The 22,185-nt window shown below is 37.3% G+C and overlaps 1 protein-coding gene across 2 annotated transcripts in view; it reads left to right on the forward strand.

Annotated features, from left to right (window-relative positions):
* The window catches only part of ATPCL (ATP-citrate synthase), a 551,864-nt gene that overhangs the window by 183,590 nt on the left and 346,089 nt on the right, over positions 1 to 22,185 (forward strand). For both annotated transcript variants that reach the window (XM_090382775.1, XM_090382774.1), the window contains exon 9: positions 6,280 to 6,398. In XM_090382775.1, coding sequence (XP_090238901.1) covers positions 6,280 to 6,398 — 119 coding nt within the window. The remainder of the gene's footprint in view (positions 1 to 6,279; positions 6,399 to 22,185) is intronic.

Below are 22,185 nucleotides of genomic sequence, written 5' to 3' on the forward strand. Positions count from 1 at the left end.
GGCATTTGAGGATTTTCTACTGTTGGCATTTGTAGCGAGCAGACATGCCTTGTAGAGCTTTTCATACCGATAGCAAAGAAGTATAGATTAGAGGGGATTAGAGCAGGATTAGTGGAGTGGAGCAGTATTTCAAGGTTATTTAGTATATTATGAAGTTTTTTTTTTTTTTTTTTTTCCCCCTCTAATAGTTTGATGTTTTTAATATTATAAATATAATTTTTGAAAGTTTTTGAAATATTAAATTTACTAAATTTAATATTTAGTAAATTTTACAATGGTTGTTACAAGATCCACCTTGAACACTTCGTCAGAGGATACCATGACTTATACAGAAATAGCCAATAGTGATTTCTGAGTGAGTCATGGGTTTATCTTTGCAGAACCTGTGGCATGTATTCCAAGGTCGAACTAGATAATCATAGCTCACCTGGAGATTCTTTTCTTTGTCACCGTTGTAAGGAGTGTGCCGATCTTAAGTTAAAATTTGGTGCATTGCTAGAACAATTTGAGTCACTGAAAAAATGGGTGCTTGCCCTCGAGAATAATGTAACTGGGAGCTCGTCAGGGACCCAAGACTCTAGTAACCTACCAAGTGATGTACTCCTGATTCAGGCCCCAGAACAGAATAGCCAAATGCAACTACTCTGGTTCAAAAGGACTTAGTTCTATTAAGAGACTCCATTGTTAGGGAAACAGGAAACATTTTTTGTAATAAGGATAGGTGAGCTAGAACCAGGGTATGTCTGCTGGGAGCAACTATTAATGATGTCACCAACAGACTTTCAGATAATAAGGGGGATAAAGAGAATATTCATGTGGGGACTAATGACATTAAGCATACATGATCTGACAATTTGTTAGACAAATATAGGACCATGCTGAATTAGGTCACAATGTATGTGTGTCTGCAAATCGACCAGGCACGATAGGAGGGATTATATGCTGAAAGCCTTGTGGATTAACTCAAGGCTTGAAGGACTCTGCAAGCTTTTGTGGGGAAATTTCTATCAGCTTGGCCCACACTTGTAGGTAGAAGGAATCTGTTTTGAAGAGACATGATATATTTAACCAAAGGTGGTGAAAGAGTTTTTTCCAGTATTATTGAGGATACCTTAAAGGTTCAGAGAAACTGCTAGTTTGGGGGAACAAGGGTAATATAGATACACTTTTATCTGGTAGTCTTGTTCAAAGTAATGCATGCACATACCTCAAGAGTTCTTGTTTGTTACCACAACAGAACATATGAAAAAGATGTTCTGAGGGCAGAAACATTTCAAATGAGCAGGTAGTTAATACCAGGGAAGTGAGCTTAAATAACTCATGTCAGGTGTGTCAGGGTAGTTAATTATACAAGAATACTAAGTCTTAATTGTTTATACAGTAATGTCAAAAGTGTCATTAATAAAATAAGTGAATTCGAACTGCTGGTTAGGACAAGTAATGCTGACATAATAGGGCTTATGGAAACGTGGTGCCACCCAGAAATAGGGGATGATGAGTTTCAGTATGGTATGTGTAATGTATTTAGGAAGGATAGAGAAGATATAAGGGGTAGTAGGGGGTCATGCTTCTTATCAAAAGCAGTCTGAGAGCGACGAAAGCTTTCACAGATTCAGAAGTTTTGCATGCTGTTATAGAATCTGTATGGTGTGAGATAGTTGGAATCAAAGGTATAATGACAGTTGGAGTAATCTGCAGGCCAGATTATTGTGAAGATTATGATGAGAGCCTCTACATGCAAATGGAATGGGCAAGTAAGCATCAGTGCCTTATTATGGGTGATTTTAATTCTAATTGATTGGAACAAATGGGAAGGAAACTCAACGTGAGGAACAATTTTTAAATCAACTAGATGATTGTTATTTGTATCAACATGTCAGGGAAAGTACAAGGGATAAGAATACCCTAGACCTCGTTATCATCCATTAACCAGATGACATAATAGGGCTGATAGTAGAGGAACCAGTAGCAGGAAGTGATCATGGAGTTCTATGGTGGCGATGAAGAGAGAGAGGTAGCAGGAGTTAAAGGCAAAAGAATGGATTATAATTTCAGGAAAGGAAATTATGACGGCTAAAGGTGCTACATGGCTTCTATTAACCCGGTAGATATCTCACACAGAGCAAATACAATTGAATTATGGTATACCTTTAAAACATTAATCACAGAAGCCTTGAATGCTTATATACCATTAAAAAAATACTCCATGAGGAAGATTCCAAGTTGGGTGAATAAGGAATTGCCAGATGGAACAGCTGTTAATTAATATGGATCGAAAATCAGATTCAGAAGCGAGTGCCCCTGAGTCTAATGACCATTCAACAAAAGCTTGAGAGTGCCTCCGTAGCCAGGTGGGAAGGAGCAGCAGTGCACAGCACATGCTACTTGATTAGACCGGGGTTTGAGCCTGTCACCACCAAATACGGAGGATGTGGAAAGGTCAGGAAATGACCACCGCATATCCCAGATCAATATGGCCTTAGTTGCTAATGCTCCTAAAAAAACCAAAAATAACATAACACAAAAGCTTGAGCAGAAAAAGTCAGCATGGAAAAGTTACAGTGCAGTAAAAAGTATTGAAGCCTATAGCTGCTAAAAATTGATCTGTAATATTGCCACAGAAAAGGTTCGGCTGGCAAAGGCAGATTATGAGAAATCGCTGGCAACGAGAGCAAAGAGTGGGGATAAGGAATTCTTCACATATATAAATACAAAGAAGAGAAGGACAAACCAGATTGGATTCTTATATAATGGATGTGGGATTGTATTAGATACCCCAGCTGAAATTCATGAACTCAAGAGTTACTTTGCATCGATATTTACAGAAGACAAACCCTTTGTTTCAATGAGAAATTATGGGAGTGAAGTTGGAAAAAAAATGTAATTAATGATGTTGAAATTTCACATGTTTATTATCACATTAATGAAAAAACATTCGCACCTGGAGCCCATAAGGCTCCTGGAGTTGATGGTATACACCCTATATTCTTAAGGGAGGCAGTAAGTGAGTGCATTGAACCATTGAGGCTAATTATGAGAGCATCACTGGACTCGGGAGTGATTCCCCTGGATTGGAAAAGTGCCAGTGTATCTACAATACATAAGGGCGGTTCTAAGAGTGAACTGGGAATTACCGGCTGTATTTATTTTGTTTTATTTTACTATTTTTTATTATTATTATTTTTTAGTTGGTGTAGCCTAAGCCATAGGCTCCCTTGTACCATGTGGTTGGTGATTCACCAACTTCAGCTGGGGTATCTAATACACTTGGTTGGTGAAACAGACTTCCATCCTTTGTTGTGGAAGTTGATAGCCTAAATAAATTTAAGGCTGGGCTGGACGGTTATTTGAAACGAACAGAGAGGTGTTTTTTTTTTTTTTTTTTTGGCTGATGCATAAGCTTGCTTTCTTGCATAATATGCCTCTACTAATGTTAATGCGGGCATTTCTAATACTAATACTAAAGACTTTCCACCTGGAAATAAGAAATTAAAGAGGTGCTCTGTGGGAGGTGCACATCCTCCACCCGGGGGGGGGGTGCTGTTAAGAACAGAGAAAGATTTGTGGTGGTAGAGTCCACCAGATCAACCTTTTGGCCCTTTTGGGAGGTGGAGGAAGGAAACAGGGATTGTAATTTTCTCCCCATCTACTGTGAATAGGGTCATAGTGTTTTGAGCTTATTTATACATTTGGTACATAGTGGCTTGATATGCTCCAAGAAAGTCAGTTTCTTAGTTTTACTGGAATGATTTGTCCTGCTAGTGTTTGTTCTATATTTGGGTAGAGATTGTGCTTCCTACAGAAATGTATATAGATTGTTTTATGTGAGATTAGCTAAAACCTCTTATTCTGAACCCATTTGCTAATGCTGCTGCTGCTAACTATCTGTGGTTCTTCTGTTCTTGTATTTTTGGAATAGTTGAAGATATTTTGGTCACCTATGCAGTGAGCATGTGCCACTATAGGTGGTAGATGGGTAGCTATGGTATTAAGTGCCACATTGCAAATAATGTGGCACTTAATAACGTATTAATACATTATTTGTAATGTGGGACAAAAATGTTACATTGCAAATAATGTGACACTTTTGTTACTTAAAAACTCATGCGTTGAAAAGTTTGGTTATTTAAAAGCATTTATTTAAATACTAAATGCACTTTGCTTATATAAAGTTTTTATAATCTGTTGTCTAAAAATTCTCACATAACCAAAGTTCTTATTATTAAAATTCTCACATACATCATGTTTCACTAATGTTTTCTTTATTGATTACAAATTTAAAAATAAGATACTTTGCCTGTTAATGATCTTTATTATATTTGCTTAATTTAATTTATGTTGCTGTTGCACTGTCACAAAAACCCCTAAACAACCAAACTGTTTTTATATATGGTTACACACACACACACACACACACACACACACACACACACACACACACACACACACACACACACACACAAGTTTTTTGGCCAGAAACTGAAAGGAGAAAACATGTTGTGTCCTGGAGCATTGGATGGTTGTGTCCAACCCTCCGAATTTTTTCACGCAACTTTGTTAGAACTTCAGTGTATGTTTGATTGACAGTCTGATTTGTTGGTACGTATCAGCTGTAATGATTCCTTTAATGTCGAAGAAAACGAGAAATGTGGTTTTCATTTTTGATTTTGACGTGCTTACTTTTTTTAGTCTTGTGGATTGTTTTTGTCTTTCATTGCAGTGACTGTCTTTTAGTTTCTGGGTTGTACTGGAACAGCCAACTTTTATCGCAAGTAATTACACTACTCAAAAAGTCTGGATCTTTAGTTTTATTCAAAACATCTTTGCAGACTTGGAGTCTTCTCATTCTTTGATCTTCATTCAAAATTTTTGGTGCCATCTTGGCACAGTTTTCTCGTGCCTAAATTTTCAATTAAAATTTGTCTGTTTCTTTGTCAGTATTGAGTTCATTCTAATGCATGAATGATAATCACTTTTAATCCCCGTCCCTAACTGGTCCACATTTTCATGAGTTTTCATGGATACTGAATGGCTTGGTCATTCATAGTCTTCTACATTCTCTCTTATTTCCTTCTAAAAATTCTTTTTGCCATTCAAACATGTGAGCTGTTGACATATCTTCCCCATAAACTTGACATAACTCATAACTTTTAGTTGTTTTCTTTAGTTTTGTAAAAAATTTGAGGTTGATTCGTTGTTTGATTATTTTGTCTGTCATTTTTCTGGCAAACTGCAAAAACACAAGGTAATGAAAACCTGTCTCACTCGAATAAGCATGTTGGAACATGATTTGACAGACAAATAGGAAAATGTTCAAGGCCAACTGCTGAGCTTTTGTTTCGCAGGTGGCACTTGGTGTAGTGGCTGTGCACAAAGTCTCGTCATTTAATAGCCACACCTTGTAGATCTCCAGGTCACATAGTTAGCTCCAGATTATCTTAGGGCTATTATTTGGGATCTCCTCAAATTATTGACTGGGCTTTCTCTTTTAGTACTTTTTTTTACTGGATTTCTTTTTTGATTGGTTCAGGGCCTTGAATATGTGGACCTGGTTCTTATCTATTTGTATCCCTTGGATTTAGTTTATGTTGTTTTCTTGTCTCAATCATAAATGCTCTTTGAATCATCTCTTATTGAATTTATGTGTTATTTAAACTGAGGTTTGGGAAACTTCTAACTGTGCCTCTGTCTTAGTGTGAAAGGCAGGATCTAATTTTATTGCGTCATTGTCAACGTTAGATTTGTATTCTTTGCCTCTCGTGAACAATCTCCCTAAATGGAGATTGTTCATGAGGACTTTATTAAGGGATTTTTAACCATCGTAATGTTTTAAAATTCTTGGCTAATCATGCAGTAACCAGGTTAAGGATTTGTACCTTGAGAATATTAGTGTTGCATTCTTTGAAGTTTTATTCTGAGAATGAGCATATTCCACAGAAAGCTATGAAGTATGGATTTCTGTGGAATACAAAACTAGAAAAGCACTACATAATTTGTAAAACATTTCACAGTCCATTTAAAACAAAAACACTGCATAACTTGAACCTATTTAATTCAAAGTTCATATTCCATACCTCTCTATTTCAAGTTATGGAAATTTTATTGCATTTGTATTCTGATGGAAATAAGAAACTAAGATTTTTGTATAATTTTCAAACATTTTAAAAACATCTCTTATTAGATAAAGTAACCTGATAGTAAACACCTCCGATATTTGTTTTAATTTATGCATTATATTCTGGAGAAAATTTTTCAATGTTTCCATTTAAATTGATATAGGAGGCTTACATTGCTGATCTTGATGCTAGAAGTGGAGCATCCCTTAAATTGACTATTCTTAACAAACGAGGGCGAATATGGACCATGGTAGCAGGTGGAGGAGCATCTGTAATCTATAGGTACGTTCTTTTGATTATAATTTCTATAAATATAATGCACATTCTTCAAAAAACTCTTTATCGGAGCAACATAATCTTGAACTACATACTTAATGTGAGGTGAATTTAATATTGACAGAAAAACCGTAACATAACTGTACTGTTAAAATAAAATTATACAGAGTATACCAAAAGTCAGGAAACACATTTTAGACTTAAAATTTAAAATTATTCCATTAAACTTCTGTTTAACACAAACAATCATAAATTTAGCATACGGATATTCTTAGTGTAATAATATTCATTTGTTTTTGGTTGTGATAGCAGTGAGTTTCACCTCTAAGCTAGCAGCTAAAGAAAAAAAATATACAGATAATCAAGTGGCACACAAAATTTAAGAATGCTGAAAAGACCATTCTCAAATGGTTTTTGCAGCATTCTGCAATGAGTGACCTTTTCATGAAAGACAAGAAGGATTATTCTTGTAATTCTGTGCAAGTTTCCAAGGTCAAACAGACCCATTTGGAAGATCAAAATTGAGAGTAGGAGTGTGCTATAGGCCTAATGACTCTGATGAGTATAATAAGAAACTGTACAGGGAAATAGAGTGGGCCAGTAAATCAGAAAGTCTTATAATGGGGGATTTTAATTTCCCAGATATTGACTGGAATTTGTGGGTTGGTCTCTCACACACTAGCAAGGCTTTTGTGGATTTATTGGATGATTGTTTTCTAAATCAGCATGTTCGGGAGGCAACTAGAGGAAGCAATACTCTTGATTTGATTATCAATAGTGATTCTTCATGCATTAAGAATCTGCAGATACAGGAACCACTAGGTGGCAGTGATCACAGTGTGCCGAAGTGGGATTTACTCAAGGAGGTAACTACCATCAGGGGTAAAGGGAAGGGTTATTGCTTTCGTAAAGGTGACTACGATAGTCTGAGACAGTATTTAAATTCTATACAGTGGGACCAACTGATGATGTTACCTACAGCAAACTCAAAATGGGAAGCATGTGACACAGAAGCCTATGATAGATATAAGTTGATCTGTAACCAACTTACAAAGGAGGTTAGGCAGGTGAAGGTAGATTACAAGAAATCTTTGGCAAGGGATGCAAAGAAAAACAGCAAGGAGTTCTTTACTTATGTAAACTCTAGAAGGAAGGGGTTCAACTAGAAGGAAGGGGTTCGATGGTTCAACTGTTCATGATCCTGCTCAGGTAGCTAACAAACTAAATCAATATTTTGCATCTACATTTACACATGAGGAGTTATTCAGGAAGGGGAATGCCATAGAAGAAGTAAAAACACTGGCAGTGAGCTATATGATCTTCTAATAATTGAGAGTAAAGTGGAGGAGAAATTGTTGAAGATAAATACAAGAAAGACACCTGGGGTGGATGGGATCTATCCAGTTATATTAAAGGAGGCAGCAAAGGAAGTAAGCAATCCATTAGCCATAATTATGAGCGCTTCCTTGGACTCAGGGGAGGTACCCACAGACTGGAGATGTGCAAATGTAACCCCAGTTCACAAAGGAGGATCAAAGGCTGACACAAGTAATTATAGACCTGTGAGTTTAACTTCTGTTCCAGGAAAATTAATGGAAGCACTGCAGGATCATCTTGACAAGAATTCAGTTATAGCTCAGACACAGCATGGTTTTGTTAAGAGAAGGTCTTGCCTGACCAATTTGATTGGATACTATGATGTAGTCACAAAAGAATTGGATGCAGGGAATAACTTTGATATTATATATTTGGATCTTAGAAAGGCTTTTGATACTGTTGCACATGGAAGAATGCTGCACAAATTGGAGCAGTGTGGCATTGGTGGCAAATTGTTGCTATGGATAAAGGGATGGTTGAGCAGCAGAAGACAGAGAGTGATAATTAATGGACACTGCTCATCGTGGACTAATGTTTTTAGTGGAGTCCCTCAGGGTTCAGTGTTGGGTCCATTGTTGTTTTCTGTATTTATAAATAATATTGATGATGGTATATCAAGCTTAGTGTCCAAGTTTGCAGGCAATACAAAGGTTGGCAGGATTGTTAAGGATGCTACTGATGCAACAGGATCTGGAAAGGTTGAGCAGATGGGCTGAGAGGTGGCAAATGAAGTTTAACATTGACAAATGTAAAGTACTACATATGGGGAAACAGCAACCCCAGAGCAACGTATCAACTCTGTGGTACTACTCTGACAGTGGTAGAGAATGAAAAGGACCTGGGGGTAATTGTGCAGGCAGATATGAAGTTCTCTGAGCAGTGCAGACGGGCTGCAAGAGTAGCTCATGATGTCTTATCAATGATATACAGGAATTTTTCTAGCAGGGATAGGGAGGTGATTATTCCCTTGTATAAGGCAATGGTCAGGCCGCACCTTGAGTACTGTATACAGGTCTGGAGGCCTCATTTCAAGAAGGATGTACAGCTGCTGGAACGAGTACAGAGAAGGGCAACAAGGTTAGTGAACGGAATGAAGGGTTGCTCTTACGAAGAAAGGCTGAAGTTTTGCAAATTACAGTGTCTGAAGACTAGGCACTGGTGAGGTGATCTGATAGAGGTGTAGAAAGCCTTGAATGGTTTGAGCATGCTCAATGCTGATGGGATACTGTCTCTTGCTCAGAATAATCACCTGAGAGGTATAAATTCAAATTGAGGAAAGACAGATGTAGGATAGATGTGTAGAAATTTGCCTTTAGCTAGCGGGTAGTTGGTTGGTGGAACAGACTTCCATCCCTTGTTGTGGAAGTTGATAGCCTAAATAAATTTAAGGCTCAGCTGGACAGGTATTTCGAATGAACGAAGGGGTGAAGTGAAAGGGGTTTTTTTTTTTTTTTTTGGCTGATGCTGCATAAACTTGCTTTCTTGCATCATATGCCTCTACTAATGCTAATGCTAATACTCTGAATTTACAACAGACAATCTGTCTTTTTTACACAATTTGACCCTTCTCCGTCTCACTCATTGTAATATAGTTGATGACAGAGTTTCTCCATCTTTCTGCAAAAACTTTGTTTTTCTTTCATCTTTTTTCTTTTCACAAAAAATTAAAAAATCTTAAATTTGGATATCATTTTATTTAAATTTTTTGAAAATCTGCTTATTTCTGTTAATGAATTGGCCATTAGATCTGCTGTAGTAGTCTCTTGCATAAAAACATAGGATAATAATGTCATTCTCTGTTATGTGTAGTTATTTCATAGTACTTGTGTAATGTAAAGCTAATTAACAGTGTTATCTTTCAGTAAGATGCCAGAAAAATCTGATGTAAAATTTCAGGAGACATGAGGTGTGGGGCAATAAATTTCCCAGACTGGTGCAATAAAAAAAACACAAAGTAAAGAGCTCAAAAATGGTTTTCTCTTTATTCAAAGTAATCATCACCTGATTGAATGCACTTGTTACACCATTCTAAAAGTTTCTGAAAAGAGTCAGCAAAGGCATCCAAAGAGATGTTCAGTTTGGTGGATACATTTTTCTTTGTCCTCAACATTCTGGAATCTCTTTCCTTTGAGAGTTAGTTTTCACCTTGGGAAAGAGAAAATCCACTGGTGCTAGATTAGGGGAGTAGGGTGATGGTTGATCTGTATGTTGTCATGTTTCATTTGGCATGCCTTCACAATAAGTGCAGAATGGGTGGAAGCATTGTTGTGCAACAAGAACCATCTGCCTTTCTCTTGAGCTGCCTTACTTGGAAAATCTGCTTCAATAGTCTTTGAATGCACCTGTATGTAGAATTCAATATTGACTTACTTCCCTTCAGAAACAGATTCCTTTGTCGTAGAACATAATTTTCCTCTGAATTGTGTTGACTATGCAAGCATGTTATTAAAATGTCTCCTGATAGAGAAATGGCAAAAAATATGGTTGTGGAAGAACAAAAACAATTGTTTTTATTCTTCTACAACCATATTTGTTAGTGAAATTAGGGAAAGAAGAGTGAGTGGTGGCTCTGCGCTGTGAGTCATTTTTAATTGCAGATGGCAGCAGTTGAAGTGATTTCAAGCTATATCCGTTTGGTAACCTTTCGCGATACAAAAAATTTGCTAAATTGCCGAATACAGCTTGCTCTTGGTGCAAACCTTGAAAGGTGACTCTACAAGGTATAATGTTGGATATCTTCTGAACAAACTGAAAACGTGGGATTTCTTCAAGAAACTGTCTGGCACTTAGTGTTGTTAACGCAACCATTATGGTAGTCCTAAAAACTGCAGTCAGATATTGAAAGAGGAGATGAATAATTAGTGGTAATAGGTTGTTCTAGTTATCTTTTTAATTTATGTGCTGAAAAGTGATATGATGTCTTCCCTGTGAAAGTATATGAATACAGATAGATCCTGACTTAACGAGTTAATTTGCTCCTAGTGTGAGCTCGTAAAACTAAAACTCGTAAAGCAGAAATTTTTTTTTTCCCCATAGACCTAATGTTAAAAATAGGGGTTGAATTTCCAATGATGAAATTTGACTATAGTAATGTTAAATAAAGGTCAACAAAACAATAGTTTATGCTTAAACAATGATTTATTTATCCAAAGAAATGAAAATATAGTCTTTAAAATCAAGCAAATTATGATAACAAAGAAATTTATGTCATACAAATGTAAAAGAATGTTTATTCTTCATCATCATCATCATTGACTAAATGTGCACTCGTTAATGGTTCTTCACTCATTGCTGGCTTGGCACTCGTTGGTTTGTTGGAAGCACAAGGAGTCGTTTTCTTCTTCAGAAATGCTTCAAGAATCGTGTGTTTCAAAGACAGTCTGCTCTTTTCTTTAGAAACTTCACGATAGCATACATAAGCATTTTTTAAAATCTATAGTAACTTTTCTAGTGCACTCGAAATTTGAATATTGTGACTCGAAAATCTCAATTGCTTTTTCAATGTGTTGAAAAACTTTGTCAAAAGGAATGAACAGGAGTTTCATCTGTTAAATCTTTTTTCTCACCTTCTTCACATTTTGCCATTTCAAGGAGGTCTTGATTTGTGAGCTCATTGTGTGTTTGAAGCAGATCAGTGACGTTAGTTGTAGAAACCTCAAGCTCCAATAGGTTAGCAATATTAACGACTGCTTCTATTTCATTTTGTATGATCTCTGCTGGTTCTCAAAATCCTTCAGAATTATCAATAAAATGATGACAGAGTTTATTCCAACCACCATGTTCTTCTCTGTAATTTTGTCCCAGGCTCGTTTTATTATTTTGATTAATAAAATAGTCTTGGAGAGTGAAATGAGGGGGAGACTGTTCTTTTGCTCACTGATGAAGTACTTTGTGGCAGCATTTGACTGCAAGGTGCACAAGTTCCCATTAAAAAATTATGTTCTCATAAACAGGACTGGATTTACACATCATAAGCTAAACAAGCTACTGCTTAGGGCCTCATATTACAGGGGCCTCGCTCCACCTTAAAAATTCTGTTTTAATATTGTCATCACAGTGAACCAGTGAAGGGCTTCATACATGTTATAGCTTAGGGTCACAACAAGTTTAAATCCAGCTCTGCTTATAAATTCTGAGGTAAGACAAATTTCACCAGTTGGCAGTATGCATTTTCAAATTTGAATTTTTTTAGACATGTTTCGTGTACTTGTTTGGGTAATTAAAGGTAAAGAATTAGATGAAGCTGTAGATGTTTTGCAGAGTTATTTCTGTCAGATAGATGTTGTTATGAAAGAAGAACATTTATGTAGAGTGGTTGGAGATCTGAAAAGTGCACAAGGAAGTTTGAAATATAAATTATTCCAAGTCATGCTTGGCATTTTAGCAGTTTCTTGTAGCATTATTGAGTGTGAAAGAATATTCAGCCAAGTTAGAAAAACAAAACTGAGTTCGGGTTTTCTCTTTCTGGTGAAGCTTTGGAAATACTCCTGACAGCCATCTAGACATCAGAGCCATTGTTATGAATAAGACTTCAACTCAATGCTTCTGAGGAGGACACAATGTGCAAAAGTATCTTTCTTGAAGCAATCAAAATAGTTGATGTCTAATAGAATATCCAAACAGAAATCCATAGATAGAAAAATGTTAAGTAATCTAATGTTTAAAAGGATACTCTACTGGGTAAACAATCCTTTGGCTGTATTTTGTTCAGTGAAATTTAATTTATAGTGGTGTGGATTTTAATAAATCCTCCTGCTTCTCCCCCCCACCTCACTCCACACTAAGAAAACCATGTTTTTCTCCTGTTAATATGGGAAGCATTCCTGCTTTTTTGCAAAAAAGCCTTTCTTTTTCTCCTATTTTGGCCCAAAGCTCTGTTTTCTCCTGCTTACAAATGCTTAATCTCCAGCTTTTTGAAAGTCAAAATTGGCACCTGTGCAGGTCTAATGTAGTTGTCATCCCCTAATAAGAGCAAAATAAAGGAAAACTTGAAGCACATCATAAATAAGATGCTCTCTAAAGCTAGAAATTTCTACAGCTAGTCTGAGGAGGACAACAAAGCTTTTAAAATTCAAGAATTATGATCCCCCACATTAGTTGAAGACCTTATTAAGGATGCTCCTGACTGAAGATTGGAATTTTCAGAAATATCCAAAGAAAAATGCAAAGAACAGCCTAAAAAATTTTATTAAGCCGCTTCTAAATTAAATGGGCTGGTGAATAGACATAATTATGATTATTATTCCTCGGAGAATCTTCACATATTATCAAAGAACTGACTGCACCTGGAATAACTCTTGGGCTAGAATTTAGTCAGGAAGTGTTGTTGGACTTTCTTTTTTTTTTTTTCTTTTTAGCTTTTGTCATCACATGTAAAAGCTACCTGGACATGTTAAAAAATAGTAGTCCAGTTATTGAATCCAGAATTAACTAAAAGGTGATTTTTCATTCAGGATAGGATCCTCTCCTCCTTATGCTAATATCATGTGAAGTTTTTTGAACAACACAGTGCCCGTGGTGTCGGAGGCTTTTTTTTTGGGTGCCTACAGAAAGAAGTCAATGAATAATGAAGACCATAATATGAGTAGGATTTCTACATAACATTATAAATGTGCAAGGTATGTCAATACTATCTGTATGTTAAATCTTTGTGTGTAGCACAGTGGTTATAATGACTGCCCTTCCCATACTGGGTGGAAAACCCCCAAGTTCGAAGAACTTTTATGGACTTTTTTCACTCCGTGTCTGAGTTAGTTGGTCTCAGGCAAGGATAGCAAGTTTCCCCCACTGGGAACCCTGAATTTTTGTCCAGCAAAAGAAACAACACATGCAATTCATGTATGTAACACACATCGGTACATGAGGTAATTCTTGCTTGGCTCTAAGATGACAGTTTTTTTTATCCATATGCTAAGGTATATGAGTGTCTGCAAGCATTAGTTTACTTCTTGGTGAGATGTAACTTGCACTGCACAGCTAGTGAGGGAATACTGCTTACCTGTTGTTACTAGTAAGCTTGTGAGAACACAGCATGACTGTGCGTGGAATGTGGGCTGTATACTACCATATTGTGATGTTGCTGTTTTATCTCGCATGTTGTGATTTTTTATACTTGGAATTCTTTGCATTGGTTCTACTATGTTTTGTCCCAAATTGTGTAGTTGGAGCCTGCCGCAATCTCGTAAACTGTCAAATATGCCCATAGATGCAAAAAAGGTTAGGGACCACTGCCCTATAAGATGGTTTGATTAGCTCAGTGCCATTGAATGGCCGCTGCATCCATCTGTTTAACATCTTGCAATTTTTTGCTATTGGAGTATTTCAAAGATAGTGTACCATTGTAAACACAGGACTGTTGCAGATCTTCACATGCACTTGGCATAGAATGTGAATCATTATTTAATTTATCCATATGTATCTCTCAAAATGTTATTAAATAACTACAATATTGCAAAGCCCAAAATGGTAGACCTTTGACTGCGGAACTCTGAGGTGGCTGCAGCACAGGGAATATATACTGGTTAGGTGACAGTAACATTACTGCATAAAAGTAGTGATAAAGAGACACTCTGGTTATTGTCTACATACTCATAATATTTTGATCTTGCATGGGGACTGCATGGTTTTCTCTTGTAAATTCAGGTTTCTACCTTATCTTTTTTTTTTTGTCTTTTGGACTTATTCTCTGCCTTAGCTTATTCTAATTATTAGTTAGTTATCCAAGTGTTTAGCAAACTAGTTGAAAGTACTTTATGGCTGACATTGATGACTCCACTGATATATTCTTTGTGTCTTAGATTATATATAAACAATTATAGAAGAGAATCTGATCTTTATACTCATTACTGTCATGGCATTTAATATTTTGCTAGTTTAACTGGACAGAAGAGTTGAGCAACATCATGCAAGAAATAGTGTAACTGTCAGTGTTTTGAAATTGATAGCACTAGTCTGCAGTCTAGTCACAAAGGAGGCAAGCCAAGGCAGATTATAAGAAGTCTCTGGCAAAGAATGCCACAGCAAAGACTTCTTTATTTACATTAACAATAGAACGGAAGCAGTTGTATCACGTTGGTCCAGTTGATGTCAGTGGTTTAACTATCGACAATCCTGCTCAGTTTGATGACAGGCTGAATAATTATTTTGCATCTGCGTTCACATACGAGGAATTCTTTATGGAAAGAGATACCAGAAGTTTATCAAACTCTAACAGGGACCTGAATTACTTTGTGATAACTGAGAGAAAAAGTGGAAGAAAAATTGTTGAAGTTATAAAAAAGGCACCTGGGGTGGATGGGATCTATCCAATTATATTAAGGGAGGCAGCAAAGAAGGTAAGCAAACCCTTAGCCATAATTATGAGGGCATCCTTCGATTCAGAGAGGTCCCTATATACTGGAGATGTTCGAACATATCCGCAATTCACAAAGGTGGTTCAAAGGGTGAGGAGTAATTTTGTGTCACCCTGTGAATGAGGTGTTTAGGGCTTTGAATGGCCCGAGTAAACTCAATTCTGTTGGGATTATTCCTCTTGCTCAAACTACACACGTATGGGACATAAATTTAAATTGAAGAAGGATAGTTTCAAAATATATGTACAGACGTTTGCCTTCAGCCAATGGGTGGTAGATTGCTGGAACAATCAACTGGTTACAAAGGAATTGGATGCAAAAAATAATTTTGATATTGTATACAGTGGATTCCAGTTATTTGGGCCACCGGTTAATCGGGGCAGCCGTATATTTGGGGCAAATCTTAAAAAACAGAAACCAATCGAGAAAATACCCGGGTTTACTTCGCTTAATTGGGACAGCGTGCCGTTTAATCGGGGCAGGACCGCAGCACTGGAGATTACCCTACGATTGTCTCCGACGGTACCACATGGTTCAGTCTAAATTCTGGAGGTCACAACCATAAAACAATAAAAACTATTAGCAGTCACCTGTTTATTGGGCTTTTCTGTTAGCGAAATCTATCATAAACAGACAGCAAACTCGATCTTACTGAATTTTTCGATAATACCGACAGCTGGAATTCTGTGAGTTATTATGGTGAAATGTGTTTACACTTCCATGAAATCTTCAGTCATATAAAAAAATTAATTTTCAGAGCTTCTCTTCATTCCTATTTTTAAAGCTTTGTAGCTCATTAGTCCATTCTCACTTGCGCGTATCGTGTTACTTGCAATTTGTGTGTGCTGTGTTCTTTGTTATTGATTGCTCATCGTTTTACTGTTTTAAATTTCAACCCCCACTCACAAATGTCAGTGAACAGAAATGTCAACTAGATCATATGTACATATTACAGTATGTATTAATTATTCCGATTATCACGTATATTTTTCCGATTTTCATGTATCATTTAATTTTTTAATTGGTAAGGTAATAATGGGTAAATTTGTGCTTAATATATCTTTACTTTTATAGCCTGTGGATAATGTTCCTCCTATTTTCTCTAGAATCGCTGTTTAATAGAATATTCCTCCTATTTAGAATCGCTGTTTAATAGAATTAAAATTCAATTCGCAAACGTGATCACAATGACCGACCCTTACTACACATAGTATAGTGAACGGTACTTTACTATACGGTACTTCGTTGTAATGTGATTTGATTGTACAGTGAACTAATTTTAAAGGGGGGTACATTGTATTTTTAACTATTTAGCATTAGCATTACTAGAGGCATTTGATGCAAGAAAGCAAGCTTATGCAGCATCAGCCAAAAAAAAAAAAAAAAATCCACTTCACCCCTCTGTTCGTTCAAAATACCTGTCCAGCTGAGCCTTAAACTTATTTAGGCTATCAACCTCCACCACAAGGGATGGCAGTCTGTTCCACCAACCAACCACCCGCTGGCTAAAGGCAAATTTCCGCACGTCTATCCTACATCTGTCTTTCCTCAATTTAAATTTATGCCCTCTCAGGTGATTTTTCTGAGCTAGAGGAAGAATCCCATCAGCATTGAGCATGCTTAAACCATTCAAGGCTTTATACACCTCTATCAGATCACCTCGCTGGTGCCTAGTCTCCAGACACTGTAATTTGCAAACAAAACTTAAGCCTTTCTTCGTAAGAGCACCCCTTTGTTCCATTCACTAATCTTGTTGCCCTTCTCTGTACTCGTTCCAGCAGCTCTACATCCTTCTTGAAATGAGGCCTCCAGACCTGTATACAGTACTCTAGGTGTGGCCTGACCATTGCCTTATACAATGGAATAATCACCTCCTTATCCCTGCTGGAAAAATTCCTGTATATCATTGACAATACTCCATGAGCTACTCTTGCAGCCCGTCTGCACTGCTCAGAGAACTTCATATCTGCCTGCACAATCACCCCCAAGTCCCTTTCATTCTCTACCACTGTCAGTGTAGTACCACCGAGTTGATACGTTGCTCTGGGGTTGCTGTTTCCCATGTGTAGTACTTTACATTTGTCAATGTTAAACTTCATTTGCCACCTCTCAGCCCATCTGCTCAACCTTTCCAGATCCTGTTGCAGCAGCATAGTGTCAGTAGTGTCCTTGACAACCCTGCCAACCTTTGTATCATCTGCAAACTTGGACATTAAGCTTGATATACCATCATCAATATCATTTATAAATACAGAAAACAATAATGGACCCAACATTGAACCCTGAGAGACTCCACTAATAACATAGTTCACGATGAGCAGTGTCCATTGATTACCACTCTCTGTCTTCTCCCCCTCAACCACCCCTTTATCCATAGCAGCAATTTGCCTCCAATGTCCCACTGCTCCAATTTGTGTAGCAGTCTTCCATGTGCAACAGTATCAAAAGCCTTTCTAAGATCCAAGTATATAATATCAAAGTTATTCCCTGCATCCAGTTCTTTTGTGACTGCATCATAGTATCCAATCAAGTTGGTCAGGCAAGACTTCCCCTTAACAAAACCATGCTGTGTCTGAGCTATAACTGAAGTCTTGTCTAAATGATCCTGCAGTGCTTCTTTAACCAGTGCCTCCATTAATTTTCCTGGAACAGAAGTTAAGCTCACAGGTCTATAATTACTTGTGTCAGCCTTTGATCCTCCTTTGTGAATTGGGGTCACATTTGCACATTTCCAGTCTATGGGTACCTCCCCTGAGTCCAAGGAAGCTCTCATAATTATGGCTAAGGGTTTGCTTACTTCCTTTGCTGCCTCCTTTAATATAACTGGATAGATCCCATCCACCCAGGGTGCCTTTCTTGTGTTTATCTTCAACAGTTTCTCCTCCACTTTACTCCCAGTTATTTTAAGATTCTGTAGCTTACTGGTAGAGTTGAATACACCTCTGGCATTCCCCTTGCTGAATAACTCCTCATGTGTGAATGTCGATGCAAAATATTCATTTAGTTTGTTAGCTACCTGAGCAGGATCATCAACAGTTGACCCATCAATATCAAGTGGACCAATCTGATTCATCCCCTTCCTTCTAGAGTTTACATAAGTAAAGAACTCTTTGCTGTTTTTCTTTGCATCCCTTGCCAAGGATTTCTCGTAATCTGCCTTCGCCTGCCTAACCTTCTTTGTAACTTGGTTGCATATCCACTTGTATCTATCATAGGCTTCTGTGTCATGTGTTAATTTTTAAGTATCCCATGCATTTTTCTTCTCTGCCATATGCCTCATTAGTTCATCTGACATCCATTTTGGCCTAAACCTTGAACAATATTTCTTAGTTGGTATGTAAAGCCTAGTAGCTTCCAAGATAAGTTCTTTGAATGCTTCCCATTTTGAATTTGCTGTTGTTAACATCATCAGTTGGTCCCACTGTATAGAATTTAAATACTGTCTCAGTCCATCGTAGTCGCCTTTACGGAAGCAATAACCCTTCCCTTTACCCCTAATGGTAGTTACCTCTTTCAGTAAATCCCACTTCAGCACACTGTGATCACTGCCACTTAGTGGTTCATTTATCTGCAGATTCTTAATGCATGAAGAATCACTGCTGATAATCAAATCAAGAGTATTACTCCCTCTAGTTGCCTCCCGAACATGCTGATGTAGAAACCAATCATCCAATAAATCCACAAAAGCCCTGCTAGTGTGTGAGTAACCAGCCCCCAAATTCCAGTCAATATCTGGGAAATTAAAATCTCCCATTATAAGACTCTCTGATTTACTGGCCCACTCTATTTCCCTGTACAGTTCCTTATTATACTCATCAGAGTCATTAGGCCTGTAGCACACACCTACTCTCAATTTTGATCGCGCCTCCGTAGCCAGGTGGGAAGGAGCAGCAGTGCATAGCACACGCTTCTTGATTAGACAGGGGTTCGAGCCCATCACCACTAAATACGGAGGATGCGGAAAGGTCAGGGAATGACCACCGCATATCCCGGAGCAATATGGCCTTAGTTGCTAATGCTCCTAAAAACCAAATAACAAACAAACAAATAACAATTTTGATCTCCCAATGCTTATGTCACACCAAACTGACTCAACACTGCACTGTCCAGCGATGTCGACTGGCTTCACTTCCTTGGTTTTTATGTGTTTCTTAACTAATAGCATAACCCCTCCCCCCTTCCTATCCTGTCTATAGACGTTGTACTCCCCAAATTGCAGTTCTGCATCCCTTATATCTGTGTGACACCACGTCTCTGATATCCCAACAATATCTGCCTTTGATGTTTTGAGCAATACCTCAAATTCATCAAATTTATTTACTAAACCCCTAGCAATGGTGTACACGCAAGTATACCTGCACCTTTTTCTATTCTTAGCTACCCTAACACAACCCATGTGTTTACTTGTACCGCAATGGCTCCCAGCAGTCTCTGAAATACCATGCATCTTGTTTTTCAGGCTTCTGCTCATTCTAATAGAAGCAGTGCAAGAATCACCTTCACCTCTGCCTGCGGTTACTGTTAAACTATTAGTCTTTGTATCCCCCTAAGCTAGCAGTTTTCCGACCCACCTAACACTGCCTCGATAGCATCAGCAAATATTCTTGCACCCTTTCTATTTAAGTGTATCCCATCCCTGTAGAAGCAATCTCTCCTGTTAACAAGTACAGTCCAGGCTGAAAAAAATTCTACCCCTTGAGCCTTGCACAATCTTTCCAGGGCCGAATTGATCGACAAGGCTCTCATCATATACTCCCTCCTATCGTGTCTGGGCAGAATTGCAGACACTTTCAAATTCAACCCTAATTCTCGGCTTTTTTTCAACAGTGACCTGTACTTGTTGAGTAATTCTGCCGGTCTCCTACTCTTAATATCATTAGTGCCAACATGTACAACTATATCACCTTTTGTGCCCTTGAAATTTACGTGAAACTATTTACGTGAAATATTTACGTGAAACTTCGGATAATTGGGGCAGCTGCTTAATCAGGCTAAAATGCACTAGTCCCGATGTGTCCCAAATAACTGGAATGGACTGTACTTGGATTTCAGGAAAGCTTTTGACACTGTTGCGCATGGAAGACTATTGTACAAATTGGAGCAGAATGGTATTAACGGTAAGTTGCTACAATGGATAAAAGGATGGTTGAGTGGGAGAAGACAGAGGGTGGTAATCAATGGTTGCTGCTCTTTGTGGACTAATGTTATTAGTGGAGTCCCACAGGGTTCGGTGTTGAGTACACTGTTGTTTTTTATATTTATCAATGATATTGACGAAGGTATATCAGGCTTAGTGTTGAAGTTTGCAAATGATACAAATGTTGGCAGGATTGTTAATGACAGTAATGGCAGTGTGCTACTGCAACAGGATCTAGAAAATTTGGGGAGATGGGCTGAGAAGTGGCAACTGAAGTTTAACCTTGATAAATGCAAAGTACTGCATATGGGTAGAAGAACTCCAGAGAAACATCAACTGTGTGGTACTACACTTAAGGTGGTAGAAAATGAAAAAGACCTGGGAGTAATTGTGCAGTCAGATATGAAGTTTTCTGAGCAATGCAGACAGGCTGCCAGGACAGGTCATGGGGTTTTGTCAAAGATATATAGGAATTTGGCTAGCAGGAAAGGATGCAGATTGTCCCTTATACAGAGGGACAAGGCCTTGAGTACTGCGTACAGGTGTGGAGGCCTCATTTTAGGAAGGATGTAGATTTGCTTGAGCGTGTACAGAGAAGAGCAGCAAGATTGGTGAGGGGAATGAAGGGATCCTCTTACCAAGAGAGACTTAAGTTGTGCAAATTGCAGTGGCTGGAGACTTGCACCTGCGAGGTGATCTGATTGTGGTGTATAAGGCCTTGAATGGGTTGAGCACGCTGAATTCTGATGGGATTCTTCCACTTGTTCAGATTACAAACCTAAGGGGGCATAAATCCAAATTAAGGAAAGACAGGTGTGCGGAAAAGTAGAATAGATGTGCGGAAATTTGCCTTTAGCCAGCAGGTGGTTAATTGCTGGAACAAACTTCCATTTGTCTTTGTGGAAGTTGATAGGTTAAATAAATTTAAGGAGGAACTGGACAAACATTTAGTGGGATTTGTTTTGTAAATTATTATTATTATTTTTTTTTGGCTGATGCTGCATAAGCTCATACACTTGCTTTCTTCCAACACATGCCTCTACTACTATAAGCTACCATCCTTTGTGGAAGTGGATAGTTTGAACAAATTCAAGGTAGAACTAGACAAACTATTTGATTGAATGGATAGGTGAAATGCATTTTTCTTTTCTTTTTTTTATGGCCGATGCTGTATAAGCTTGCTTTCTTGCATCATTTGCCAATATTAATATTAATTGCTAGGTTCTCATAAAAATCCTTTTTGGCAGAAAATAACTAATTCAGAAATAGTGCAAAATATGAAAAAAAAAAAAAAAATGGAATAAATTAAAATTAATTTTAATTTTTTAAATTGGTTTTTAGTTAATAATCAAATTGATTAAATAAATATAGATAAAAAATTTTAAAAATCATAAAAAACATTGATTAATTAAATAAATATTGATATTTTTGAGTAAAACTATATGCTTATACCCTAGCTCATCTAAAAGAGCTTGGAGGTTCCAGTTGGAATGAAATTAAAGTAAATAAGAATTTAAGTAATTTATTTATTATATAAACATTTAAAGAAGATTTGAGATGGGATGAATTTTGTGCTAAATTTTAATTTGTATAAAAAAATCAAAGGTTTAAAAAAGTGTAAAAATGAAATTAAAAATAAAAACTCTCAGATTTGCCAACAAATATTAAATTTAAAAACTTTTTAATAAAGTTAAATGTAATTACGTAGTGTTATCATTGCTTTAGATGAAGAATGATAAAAAAAATTGAGGGCTTTAATGGAAATGTACAAAAGATATATGGAAGAGGGAGAGGTGTGTGAAGATAAATTCAGAATGCCATGATGGGCCAAAGAAGTTATATATAGAAGGTAGTTATTAGTAAAATAATAAGAGGAGTTTACCTCAATATAGTGCATAGAACACTTCCGTATGATACCCTCCAGAAA

Source organism: Mastigoproctus giganteus, chromosome 10 (assembly GCF_048544385.1).
Source record: "Mastigoproctus giganteus isolate SK-2022 chromosome 10, ASM4854438v1, whole genome shotgun sequence".
NCBI lineage: Eukaryota > Metazoa > Arthropoda > Arachnida > Uropygi > Thelyphonidae > Mastigoproctus > Mastigoproctus giganteus.